Source organism: Oncorhynchus masou, chromosome 9 (assembly GCF_036934945.1).
Source record: "Oncorhynchus masou masou isolate Uvic2021 chromosome 9, UVic_Omas_1.1, whole genome shotgun sequence".
NCBI lineage: Eukaryota > Metazoa > Chordata > Actinopteri > Salmoniformes > Salmonidae > Oncorhynchus > Oncorhynchus masou.
In genome coordinates, this window is record NC_088220.1 from 63,129,653 (window position 1) to 63,143,411 (window position 13,759).

The following is a 13,759-nucleotide window of genomic DNA, read 5'->3' on the forward strand; positions in this document are numbered from 1 at the left end:
TCAGTTATTTTCTAAATGATGCCACACGCAGAGCATCTGGTAAATAACTGTTAGGTGGCAAGGTTCTCTAGAAAAGGCAACCCCTCCCACTAGGTTGAAAACCACACCTGTTAATATTAAATATTAGTGAGATCTCCTTGTAGGCTATTTCCTCAGCACTACTCTTAACAGAGAGTTGGCATATCATATGATGATTTGAGATTTGGTGTACTCTCACATGATGAGTAAATAGTAACTATTTCAACTGTGATGAATACAACAAGCTATGATATTTCACCGATTTACTAAAGGATTGATTCATCACCAGACCAAGCTACTCTTTAGAAGTAACATGTCATATGTAGCCTATGGGCCAAAAAAAATAATTATTGACTTTCACCTGCATTCTGTCACAAGGTTTGCATCACAGGATGTTTTACTGCCCTTAGGCCTATTATAACTAACTACAGTCTAATGACTGTAGTTAATGAAACCCATTCTATGCCATTTTTGAAGTTTTCTTTGCAAACTGCTTAATTACTTTTATGATGTGCTCCACATTCCTCACAATAGAATATGATCTTGTAGAAAACATTCTGTCAAATGAAGCACATTTGTCAATTACTCTCAAATGGCTTCACCATGGTGTTTTAACCTATGGAACATTGTGCATGAAGTCCTCTTGCCTCTTGATTTTAGAAACTGGCAGCAGCGTCAGAGCTTCTGGGCACAGGGATGGATGTGTGCATGAACAAAGCTGGCCTGGCCCATCCTCAGTCACTGCAGAATGGCAAAACCGATGGCTGGAGGATGATGATTGATGTAGGTGTTACTGTCCATGTTTATATATGGAAGCCCATTCCCGCCACCCAATACATTTTTCAAATGTTGATACTTTCACATCCCAGATTTTCACATCTCAATTCTTCTTTCATAGCCCAGTAAGGTCCTCACCGTAAAGGTAACTAAAGTGCGAGTATCAAAATCCTAAGACATTTGTAAATCTGTTTTCTTAGGGGGTTGCAATCGCAGATTGAACCTTATGCATCTGAAATGTCAATCTATTTAAATAAGGTTCTATCTGCCACAAAATGTTAATTATTTCAATTTCAATAGAAAAGTGCAGCCATTTAAATATTAAATATAGAGAATACTCTTCCTTCTTTCTAATCACATCATCAAATATATGAATTCATATTCATTACACATTTGTTAAAGTGATAGTTCTCTAAAATGACACTACTGCTATCCTATGGATAACTAGCAACATTGCTAAAGCTTAACTCTGGATGAGTAAACTAATGTTTTTCTGTTCTCTGACACTCAAAGTCAGTAAACTACTTGCTACTTATGAATGAAATGTGGTAAGTTTGTATTTTTAGTGAAATACCCCTTCCATTTAAGTTTTTGTGTGGATATAGAACAAGACAAAAACAGCAATGCCTCTGCTAAGGGCCTTAAACATAATCTAAGGCACTTGTTTTTGTTTCTCTTTACCATAAAAAAGTTTGCTACTTACCATAAAAAAGCTTGCTACTTATCAATGAAATGTGGTAAGTTTGTATTTTTAGTGAAATACCCCTTCCATTGAAGTTTTTGTGTGGATATAGAACAAAACAAAAACAGCAATGCCTCTGCTAAGGGCCTTAAACATAATCTAAGGCACTTGTTTTTATTTCTTTTTACCATAAAAAAAGTTTACGTTATGGCCATTCTTCTGAAAAAGTGTTGAAAAAAATCTAAGTAATTTAAAAAGAGTACCAGAACCTATGATATGAATAGTCAAGGACTTGGGACTAGATGGTTCTATCTGCCAAAGTATAGTTTTGAGAATTTTTCAAGCCCCAGATCTCAGAACTATTTTGTGACGTCTTCAATCATACAATCAATAAAATATTTATAACGCCCTTTTTACTAAGTGCTATACAGAAACCCAGCCTAAAACCCCAAACAGCAAGCAATGCAGATGTTGAAGCATGGTGGCTAGGAAAAACTCCCTAGAAAGGCAGGAACCTTAAGAAAAAACCTAGAGAGGAACCAGGCTCTGAAGGGTTGGCAGTCCTCTTCTGGCTGTGCCGGGTTGAGATTATAACAGTACATGGCCAAGATGTTCAAACGTTCCTAGATGACCAGCAGGGTCAAATAATAATAATAATCACAGTGGTTGTAGAAGGTGCAACAGGTCAGCACCTCAGGAGTAACTGTCAGTTAACTTTTCATAGCCAAGCATGAAGAGACAACAGGTGTGGTAGAGCGAGAAAGAGTCAAAAACAGCAGGTCCAAGACAAGGTAGCACATCCAGTGAACAGGTCAGGGTTCCATAGCCACAGGCAGAACGGTTGAAACTGGAGCAGCAGCACGACCAGGTGGACTGGGGACAGCAAGGAGTTATCAGGCCAGGTAGTCCTGAGACAAGGTCCTAGGGCTCAGGTCCACTGGGAGGGGAGGGAGAGGGAGAATTAGAGGAAGCATTCTTAAATTCACACAGGACACCAGATAAGACATATGAGAAATACTCCAGATATAACAGACTGATCCTAGTCCCCCGACACATAACCTATTGCAGCATAAATACTGGAGGCTGAGACAGGAGGGGTCGGGAGACACTGTGACCCCTGTCCGACGATACCCCCGGACAGGGCCAACCAGGCAGGCTATAACCCCACCCACTTTACAGCCCCCACACCACTAGAGGGATATCTTCAAACCACCAACTTACTACCCTGAGACAAGGATGAGTATACTGTAGCCCACGAAGATCTCACCCACGGCACATGTCCGAGGGGGGCGCCAACCCGGACAGGAAGATCACGTCAGTGACTCAACCCACTCAAGTGACGCACCCCTCCTAGGGACGGCATGGAAGAGCACCAGTAAGCCAGTGACTCAGCCCCCGTAATATGGTTAGAGGCGGAGAGAAGGGAACCAACCAGGCAGAAACAGCAAGGGCAGTTTGTTGCTCCAGTGCCTTTCCGTTCACCTTCACACCCCTGGGCCAGACAACACTCAATCATAGGACCTACTGAAGAGATGAGCCTTCAATAAAGACTTAAAGGTCAAGACCGAGTCTGCGTCTCTGACATGGGTAGGCAGACCATTCCATAAAAATGGAGCTCTATAGGCTAAAGCCCTGCCTCCAGCTGTTTGCTTAGAAATTCTAGGGACAATAAGGAGGCCTTTATCTTGTGACCGTAGCATACATGTAGGTATGTACGGCAGGACCAAATCGGAGACATATGTATGAGCAAGCCCATGTAATGCTTTGTAGGTTAGCAGTAAAACCTTGAAATCATCCCCAGATTTAACAGGAAGCCAGTATAGAGAGGCTTGCACTGGAGTAATATGATCAAATTTGGGGGTTCTAGTCAAGATTCTAGCAGCCATGTTTAGCACTAACTGAAGTTTATTTAGTGATTTAACCGAGTAGCCTGAAAGTAGAGCATTGCAGTAGTCTAATCTAGAAGTGACAAAAGCATGGATTAACTTTTCTGCATAATTTTTGGACAGAACGTTTCAGATTATTTGCAACGCTATGTAGATGGCTGTCCTTGAAATAGTCTTGATATGTTTGTCAAAAGAGAGATCAGGGTCCAGAGTAACACCAATGTCCTTCACAGTTTTATTTGAGACAACTGTACAACCATCAAGATTAATTGTCAGATCCAACAGAAGATCTCTTTGTTTCTTGGGACCTAGAACTAGAACTAGCATCTCTGTTTTGTTCGAGTTTAAAGGTGAAACATTTGCTTCCTTATGTCTGAAACACAGGCTTCCAGGAGGGCAATATTGAGTATTCACCGTGTTTCATCGAAATGTACAGCTGTGTATCATCCGCATAGCAGTGAAAGTTAACATTATGTTTTCTGAACGACATCACAAAGAGGTAAAATGTATAGTGAAAACAATAGTGGTCCTAAAACAGGAAACACCGAAATTTACAGTTGATTTGGACAAACCATCAACATTTACCATCTTCACGATTGCAGTCTCAGTGCTATGATGGGTTCTGAAATCAGACTGAAGCGTGTCGTATACATTGTTTGTCTTTAGGAAGGCAGTGAGATGCAACAGCTTTTTCAAAAATGTTTGAGTGGAATGGGTCAACGTTTTTCTTTTTCAAGAGAGGCTTTATTACTGCCACTTTTAGTGAGTTGGGTACACATCTGGTGGATAGGGAGCCATTTATTATGTTCTACATAGGAGGGCCAAGCACAGGAAGCAACCCTTTCAGTAGTTTAGTTGGAATAGGGTCCAGTATGCAGCTTGAAGGTTTAGAGGCCATGACTATTTTCATGAATGTGTCAAGAGATATAGGATTAAGTGCCTCCCTTGATCCTAGGTCCTGGCAGTGTTGTGCAGACTCAGGACAACTGCATTTTGGAGAAACACGCAGATTTAAAGAGAATTTGCTTTCTAATGATCATGATCTTTTCGTCAAAGAAGTTCATGAATTTATCATTGCTGAAGTGAAAGCCATCCTCTCTTGAGGAATGCTTCTTTTTAGTTAGCTATGTGACAGTATACATTTTTTTTTGGGGGGGGGGTTGTTCTTATTCTCCTCAATTAAGTTGGAAAAATAGGAGGATGAAGCAGCAGTGATGGAGTGCCTTTTTCATGAATCAATAAGTACAGTAAATCACCTTACATTCAATAATTTTTTATTGACAACCCAGGATTGTGTGATTGGATTGCAGATAGAACCTGATACCACCAAGTTAATTGGTGTTTACGCAGAGAGAACATTCTGAGTTTTACTTTCCTTAAAAACAATGACACATCTCACATGTAAATGACCAACTAAAGAAAAACTGGGCTATCTAGCTGTCTCGCTGGACGGACCTAGCTGGCTGGACAGACCTAGCTATCTTGCCGGCCGACCGGACCTAACTATCCTGCCGGCCGGACCTAGCTATCTGGCTGGTCGGTCAGCCGGACCTAGCTATCTGGCTGGGCAGTCGGCCGGACCTAGCTATCTGGCTGGGCGGTCGGCCGGACCTAGCTATCTGGCTGGTCGGTCGGCCGGACCTAGCTATCTGGCTGGTCGGTCGGCCGGACCTAGCTATCTTGCCAGCTGGACCTAGCTATCTGGCTGGTCGGTCGGCCGGACCTAGCTATCTGGCTGGTCGGTCGGCCGGACCTAGCTATCTGGCTGGGCGGTCGGCCGGACCTAGCTATCTGGCTGGTCGGTCGGCTGGACCTAGCTATCTGGCTGGTCGGTCGGCCGGACCTAGCTATCTGGCCAGCTGGACCTAGCTATCTGGCTGGTCGGTCGGCCGGACCTAGCTATCTTGCCAGCTGGACCTAGCTACCTGGTTGGCCTTTCCTATGTACGCCTTTCCTACGCACTTCTCCTTAGTTGGCATTCAGACACCTTTTGCAGGTCCATAACGGACTTTGCAGGTGTGGTTCACTCACGTGCCCTGAATTGATTTAATTAAACTGCTGAAAACCCTCCCACTTGCTGGCCAATATTTTCGTGTGAAGTTTTCATTCAATAGGGTTTTCAGTACATTTATCAAAAGCCATCCCTTTAAATGTGGTGTACCTTTAATTTAAATTTTCTCAACAGACCCACTATAATATATTGAGAGAACGGTTCAGAATATTAAGGATCAAATAAAAAAAGCCATGTAAATAAATACACACATATTAGTCTCCTTTTCAGCACCAATAGATTTGTATGTTATTTAGGGTTAGGAAAGTATTCATGAATAATAATACAAAAATAGGTTTTGAGAGCCTTTACACACAAAATATATTGGTGAAACAAAAATACAGTGGTTTTATTCATCCTGAAAGTTGTCATATTCAATTGTTCAATTAGAAAGTTAGAAAAGTCAATAGGGGTTGAACAGTAGTCCTATAAATCTACCCTAACAATCCTCACTCATTTGGTCTGCGTTCCATAATGATTCAAATAGGCTACATATTCCAAATTATTGCACAAGTTGTAATACTATGATCCACTAATGCTACTGTAGTGATCCTCAGGAATAACCAGATCAACGTGACAAAGGAAAGAAAGGTAAACTGACAATGTAATGAGGCAAAATACAACTAAAGGGACAGTTATAAATGTGTGTGGGTATAACTGACAGTGGCTACCGATACTGGCTAATATGTAACATCAATACCATTTTTTTTAAATACAGTGAAAAGTCTGGGAATTTAATTAAAACATTATAGAAAACATAAGTGCACTCGGTTTGTAGGTTTGGACACTATACTGTCATTTGTGCATGGCTACAGAAGCCTATAGCTTTTGTCTCCAAATTTCATTCCTGCAAGTTTTAAGGCCAGCATTTCATAAACTTTACAGAGGTATGCTTAATGTTGATAGGCTTCAGTTTGTTGCTATATGACTGGTTTCACAGTTGTCTCCAATGATCATAAAGTACAATTTATTGAAAACAATTGTAATTTAGATTTACAATCCGTTTATCCAAATGGCTTACTCTTTTACCTAGATCTTATCAATAGCTCCTATCAAGTTGTAAATTACAGTGCACTGAGAATGGTGTTATTTCTATACCGACAGGTTGCTCGACTTTATTCATTGTTTCATGGCGCGGTAATGTCTTGGATTTATGAGGGAATTAAGTCAAGGTCAGAATACAACATATCTGTAGACACACATCATCCACACAAAAGTGCATTAAAGGGAATTAAGTTCCATTTATGCGCGTATAACTTTGGTCTGAATCGGCCCCTATGTGAATGACTTATTTTTGAGGAAAAAGTCAGATAGAAACGTATAGTCCCAAGGTCAAGAGGTGTCAATGTCATTAGACTGTAGTAAGCTATAATATGCCTAAGAGCAGTAAAACGCTGTGTGATGCAAACCTTGTGACAGAATTCAGGTGACCTTGTAAATTATTAATTTTGGGGCCCATAGGCTACATACAGTGCCTTGCGAAAGTATTCGGCCCCTTGAACTTTGCGAACTTTTGCCACATTTCAGGCTTCAAACATAAAGATATAAAACTGTATTTTTTTGTGAAGAATCAACAACAAGTGGGACACAATCATGAAGTGGAACGACATTTATTGGATATTTCAAACTTTTTTAACAAATCAAAAACTGAAAAATTGGGCGTGCAAAATTATTCAGCCCCCTTAAGTTAATACTTTGTAGCGCCACCTTTTGCTGCGATTACAGCTGTAAGTCGCTTGGGGTATGTCTCTATCAGTTTTGCACATCGAGAGACTGAAATATTTCCCCATTCCTCCTTGCAAAACAGCTGAGCTCAGTGAGGTTGGATGGAGAGCATTTGTGAACAGCAGTTTTCAGTTCTTTCCACAGATTCTCGATTGAATTCAGGTCTGGACTTTGACTTGGCCATTCTAACACCTGGATATGTTTATTTTTGAACCATTCCATTGTAGATTTTGCTTTATGTTTTGGATCATTGTCTTGTTGGAAAACAAATCTCCATCCCAGTCTCAGGTCTTTTGCAGACTCCATCAGGTTTTCTTCCAGAATGGTCCTGTATTTGGCTCCATCCATCTTCCCATCAATTTTAACCATCTTCCCTGTCCCTGCTGAAGAAAAGCAGGCCCAAACCATGATGCTGCCACCACCATGTTTGACAGTGGGTATGGTGTGTTCAGGGTGATGAGCTGTGTTGCTTTTACGCCAAACATAACGCCATCCTCCAAAAGTCTTCGCCTCACTGTGCGTGCAGATGTACTCACACCTGCCTGCTGCCATTCCTGAGCAAGCTCTGTACTGGTGGTGCCCCAATCCCGCAGCTGAATCAACTTTAGGAGACGGTCCTGTCGCTTGCTGGACTTTCTTGGGCGCCCTGAAGCCTTCTTCACAACAATTGAACCACTCTCCTTGAAGTTCTTGATGATTTGATAAATGGTTGATTTAGGTCCAATCTAACTGGCGGCAATATCCTTGCCTGTGAAGCCCTTTTTGTGCAAAGCAATGATGACGGCACATGTTTCCTTGCAGGTACCATGGTTGACAGAGGAAGAACAATGATTCCAAGCACCACCCTCCTTTTGAAGCTTTCACTCTGTTATTCGAACTCAATCAGCTTGAAAGAGTGATCTCAGGCCTTGTCCTCGTCAACACTTACACCTGTGTTAACGAGAGAATCACTGACATGATGTCAGCTGGTCCTTTTGTGTGCAGGGCTGAAATGCATTGGAAATGTTTTGGGGGGATTCCGTTCATTTGCATGGCAAAGAGGGACTTTGCAATTCATCTGATCACACTTCATAACATTCTGGAGTATATGCAAATTGCCATCATACAAACTGAGGCCGCAGACTTTGTGAAAATACATTTTTGTGTCATTCTCAAAACTTTTGGCCACGACTGTACATACCTACGGTCACAAGACACAGGCCTCCTTACTGTCCCTAGAATTTCTAAGCAAACAGCTGGAGGCAGGGCTTTCTCCAATAGAGCTCAATTTTTATGGAATGGTCTGCCTATCTGTGTGAGAGACGCAGACTCGGTCTCAACCTTTAAGTCTTAATTGAAGACTCATCTCTTCAGCAGGTCCTATGAGTGAGTGTAGTCTGGCCCAGGAATGTGAAAAATAACAGAAAGGCCCTGGAGCAACGAACCGCCCTTGCTGTCTCTGCCTGGCCGGTTCCCCTCTCTCCACTGGGGTTCTCTGGCTCAAAACCTATTTCAGGGGCTGAGTCCCTGACTTACTGATGCTCTGCCATGCCGTCCCTGGGAGGGGTGCGCCACTTGAGTGGGTTGAGTCATTGACATTATCTTCCTGTCCGTGATGGCTCCCCCCCTTGGATTCGTGCCATGGAGGAGATCTTTGTGGGTTATACTCAGCCTTGTCTCAGAATAGTAAGTTGGTGGTTGAAGATATCCCTCTTGTGGTGTGGGGGCTGTGCTTTGGCAAAGTAGGTGGGTTATATCCTGCCTGTTTGGCCCTGTCCGGGGGTATCATCGGTCGGGGCCACAGTGTCTTCCGACCTCTCCTGTCTCAGCCCCCAGTACTTATGCTGTAATAGTTTATGTGTCGGGGGGCTAGGGTCAGTCTGTTACATCTGTAGTATTTCTCCTGTCTTATCTGGTGTCCTGTATGAATTTAAGTATGCTCTCTCTAATTTTCTCTTTTTTCTCTCTCTCTCTCTTGGCCATGTTCTTCCTAGGTTACGGCCTTTCTAGGGAGTTTTTCCTAGCCACCGTGCTTCTACACCTGCATTGCTTGCTGTTTGGGGGTTTAGGCTGGGTTTCTGTACAGCACTTTGTGACATCGGCTGATGTAAGAAGGGCTATATAAATACATTTGATTTATTTATTTGATTGATTACATTGTCTATCTGCACACGAGAGGCATACCAGTCTATGAGGGAGAGGAAGGTGGATGATGGACACATCATCAACATAAACAGCTGTGACTGCCCTGACAGAGGGGCAGAGGCAAGAGCTGCGAGGGGCTAAAACCCACATTCAAGCCACGGTAAGTTATTGATTCCTAGTGTTCTTATTAGAAATATATAATTCTATTGTAAATGAGATGATCAATCGTTCATAACCACCCAGCACTGAATTGTGCTGATTTATCATACTGTGAGTACAATGCACCAACGGTACTCTACTGAATACAATGGTGTTCTATTATTGGCAACATTCCACAATAGCAGGTCGTTGTGTCCTCATGACAGACCACATTGATGTTTAAAATCAACATATTTATCTAGCTATGTCACAATGTAATCGTTAGAGCCATCGAACACTAACCCAGTGTTTCTGTTTTCCTTTGGACAGTGTATATCTCCTGGAATGGTGGAAACAGAATATGTTTTCCGGCTTCACAGCCTCCATTCAGAGAAGGCTGCTGTTACCTACGACAGTATGAAGGTGAATAATAACAATAATAATGATATCTGTGCATATGATTGTTTTTGAATGTGTACGTTATAATTCTACTGCCTTCCTACAGTTTTTGGAAGCAGTGGACATTGCCAGTGCTGTAACTGATGTCTTAGGCACATCCCGCCACATGTTCACGTAAGTAGGACACTTGTCTAACTTATGTCTGTCTCAGTATTCTCTGCACATCACTTCCATCAATGTTTGAATGAAAGTGAGAAAAGTTTACCATAATTTAACAAATGATAACTACTGTTCTCCCGTCTTTGTATATCTTGATTGTAGATGTTCAAATGCGACCTGTGGAGCAAGTGTCATAAAGCAGTCCTGCAGGAGGAATCTGATGCACCTTGATCATCTCAAAGAGGATTGAAAGTTGTCTTAAAGCTGTAGCATTGTGGAGGTTTTGAATTGTGATTTGGGGTCTGATCTGAAAATAAATATTTGCCATGAAAATTATTGTAGGCTACACTGCAGCCCCTTTACAATCTGATACTTGAGATTATGAGTTTAAATAAAGTACATTTTCTGTGACATTGTGGAACAACACTATTACAATTTTCCATCAGTAAGTAGATATTTTTTTTAATGAATGTGTTAAAAAAAAGAAAGAAGGTTATATTTGAAGTGAATTTTGGATTCGGAAGTTAATTATATAATACAGTAAACACAAGGTCCAATTAAACTGAATAACATGTTCTAGGAAAGTAATGAAAAACAAAATGTCTTATGTTGCATACCATAACACTAGAAAAAGAATACACGAAGTATAATGCAAGGATTGCACTTTTACAATCCAAGGAGAGCTATGTAAATCTGTGACGTACCTCGCTTTCGTAGAGTTTTGAGGGATTTTTCTGTTCCAGTCTTGTAAATGTACTTGCGCCTTGCTAGCTAACACATTCTGGTCGTTGTGAAATGAATCTATTTTCCATATCCCGCTTTGCTAATCCGTCAACATAAAAAGGAGCCAGTCCTGACTCCCATCACATAGGTATGTACCGTTATGGGCAATGGGAGTCAGCCAGCTGCTTCTGACAATACAGCTGTATGATAGCAACAATAGATGTGGCTAGCTCGGTAGCCATCTCCTTCCATTGTTGTTATTCTAGCTAGCTATCTTGTTCTAGCTAAGAAGATTGATACCTGCATCTCCAGCCTGATATCCGTTGGATAGCTAAGGCTATCTTTCATTATTTTCAAAGTCATATGCATTTTTATCTTCGCTAGCTAGCTAAACCTTTGATGTCGAGCAATGTCGTCGCCCCCTGGCTATAGTAATGTTCTGCATCTTTCCCAGTCAGCCATAGCAGACAGAAGCGTTTTATCATCATAGTTTATTGTAGACTAATATTTAATTGTTTACAATAAGATTTTCTTATGACATAGCCATACCTTAAACATGTACAATTCTGGAATAATTTTGTCCTATGTCATGTCCCATAACATTATTTCCAAAGACTGTTCTTTGACACAAAACCAGCTAATGAAAATCCTGTTATCGCTTCAACAGCCCCTAAACATGGATTTCATCGAGAGCGAAGCAGAGGAGTCTGAGGAGGAATTTGGGAGTACAGCATGTGAATAATTTAGATTTTTATTTCAAAGATTTCCCTTGACAGAGTTTATCCTCACAACTACTCAAAATAAGAATCATGGTAACAATGTGCAGGCTGCACACAATGTCATGTGTAATCTTACTTGATGTACAACTTCTTGATTTGTGACTTAGATGAGGAGGAGGAACAGGAGAATACCGAGGACCAAGATGAGGATGGAAACCTCAGTGGTCTGATTGATGATGGTGTGGATGAAGGGGAAGGAGAGGAAGAGGAGGAGAAGGAAGGGAAGAAAGATAAGGAAGGAGATAGTGACTCTGGGGAGGACATTGGACACCATAAGAGGAAGAGAAGCAAGTGGTCATTCATAAATTGTTTCAAAATTTATTCCTGTCTGGGCTGCACTGTGATTGCTTCCTAGCCACGTTGTAGGCTGTTTCTTCGGTCTTTGAATAAACTATAATGGTGTAAACTCTTTGATTCTATGTTGATTTGTGACACCTAACAGTGTGCAGCAGAACCATGCATACAACAATAATCACCTTTGGTGTTTGAGTATCTTGTGTTTTCTGTCTGCAGGCTTTGACGACCGCTTGGATGATGATGATATTGATCTCATTGAGGAGAATTTGGGAGTGAAAGTGAAAAGGGTAAGTATTTTGATGCCATTATGACAAGCAAAATGCATTGGCATCATGGACATTGTATAGCACGCAGCTGAGGTCTCATGTCATGTCCCATAGTCCCACTCTCTAAAAATAGTATGTAAAAGGAGATAGACTAAAATGTTTTCCTGATACCTCTGCTCCTTCCTTATCCCCATAAACAGCAAAAGTTCCGTCGTTTGCGAGACATGTCGGACGATGAGGATGAGGAGGGAGATGATGACGTCAGGGAGGCCCATGAGAAGGACATGATAGCAGATGAGATCTTCATGGGGACGGGAGCGGATGAGGGCGAGGCATTGGATGTGCCTTTGCATCCCGGGGAGGATGAGCAGGAGGACGATGAAGAGTCTGGTATGAAACATTTGAGTTGCTTCATCTATAAACAGTGGAATTGGTTTGAGTTAGCAGATTTTTAAAAGCCATTTCAAAATTTTTGAGTCATAGGTATTTTATTTTTTTCTCAGATATCGATGACTTTATTGTGGATGATGACGGACAGCCCTTGAAGAAACCCAAGTGGAGGAAGAAGCTGCCAGGATATACAGATGCGTAAGTGATTCTGACATTTAATTGAATCACTTAGATCTCAATTTGCAGTAGCCTCTTCACCTGGAAGCTCAACCGATAGTATGAAGTCCTATCTGTGCAATAGAATTTGATATGTTAATTGTGTCCCAAATGGCATCCTATTCCCCTATTGGCCCTGGTCAAAAGTAGTGCACTATAAAGGGAATAGGATGCCATTTGGGATGCAGTAATGTTTACCTTTACTCACCTGCATTATTTAGTATTGAGCACCACTCCTTTTTTTACAGAGCACTTCAGGAGGCCCAGGAGATATTCGGAGGGGACTTTGACTTTGCCGAGTTTGACACTGAAGCCTATGAAGATGCAGAGGAGGAGGAGGATGCAGATGAAGAGTCATGGGACCGGCCCAAGAAGCAGACCAAGAAGAGGGTGGGCCGACGCAGTATCTTTGAGATCTATGAGCCCAGTGAGCTGGAGAGCAGTCACATGACGGACCAGGACAATGAGATCCGTTCCACTGACATGCCAGAGAGGTTCCAGGTGTGTATACTTCTATAGGATGCGTCCCAAATGGCATCTAGACCCATAGAGCTCTGGTCAAATGTAGGGCACTATATAGGGAATAGGGTGCCCTTTGGAACACTAGCCATAGTCATAGGGACATGTGAGCACCTGAAATTCACCTATAATTGTTATGGGCTTGACTCTGTAGCCCATTGGTATTCAAATTATTTCTTCAGTCAGTATTTCTGGGGACCACATTCTTTTCACAATAATTTTGTGACCCCACACCACCCCAAATATAATGACACAACCTTAAAATCGGCACACTTTGATGTTCACATCAACAAATAACCTTAAATTCATTTTAAAAAAATCTATTATCAAAATAAATGTAAAAAATATATATATATATATATATATATAAGTACCAGTAAAAAGTTTGGACACTTACTCATTCAAGGGTTTATTTAAATGTTTACTAAGAGTGTGCAAAGCTGTAATCAAGGCAAAGGGTGGCTACTTTGAAGAATCAACTATACAGGATATTTTGATTTGTTTAACACTTTTATGTTTACTACATGATTCCATTTGCGTTATGTCAGAGTTTAGATGTCTTCACTGTTATTCTACAATGTAGAAAATAGTAAAAATAAAGAAAAACCCTT

The 13,759-nt window shown here is 41.4% G+C and overlaps 1 protein-coding gene and 1 pseudogene across 1 annotated transcript in view; both read left to right on the forward strand.

The window, feature by feature from the left end:
* The first annotated feature begins 18 nt into the window (after positions 1–18).
* Positions 19–10,155, forward strand: LOC135545061 (dehydrogenase/reductase SDR family member 11-like; annotated as a pseudogene).
* A 512-nt stretch (positions 10,156–10,667) lies between these two features.
* LOC135546438 (transcription elongation factor SPT6-like) overlaps positions 10,668–13,759 on the forward strand; it is a 30,467-nt gene continuing 27,375 nt past the window's right edge. Inside the window, exons 1-7 of the mRNA XM_064974860.1 lie at positions 10,668–10,829; positions 11,349–11,415; positions 11,568–11,747; positions 11,974–12,044; positions 12,224–12,413; positions 12,527–12,611; positions 12,878–13,130. Of these exons, the coding sequence (XP_064830932.1) occupies positions 11,358–11,415; positions 11,568–11,747; positions 11,974–12,044; positions 12,224–12,413; positions 12,527–12,611; positions 12,878–13,130 (837 nt within the window). The 5' untranslated portion in view covers positions 10,668–10,829; positions 11,349–11,357. The remainder of the gene's footprint in view (positions 10,830–11,348; positions 11,416–11,567; positions 11,748–11,973; positions 12,045–12,223; positions 12,414–12,526; positions 12,612–12,877; positions 13,131–13,759) is intronic.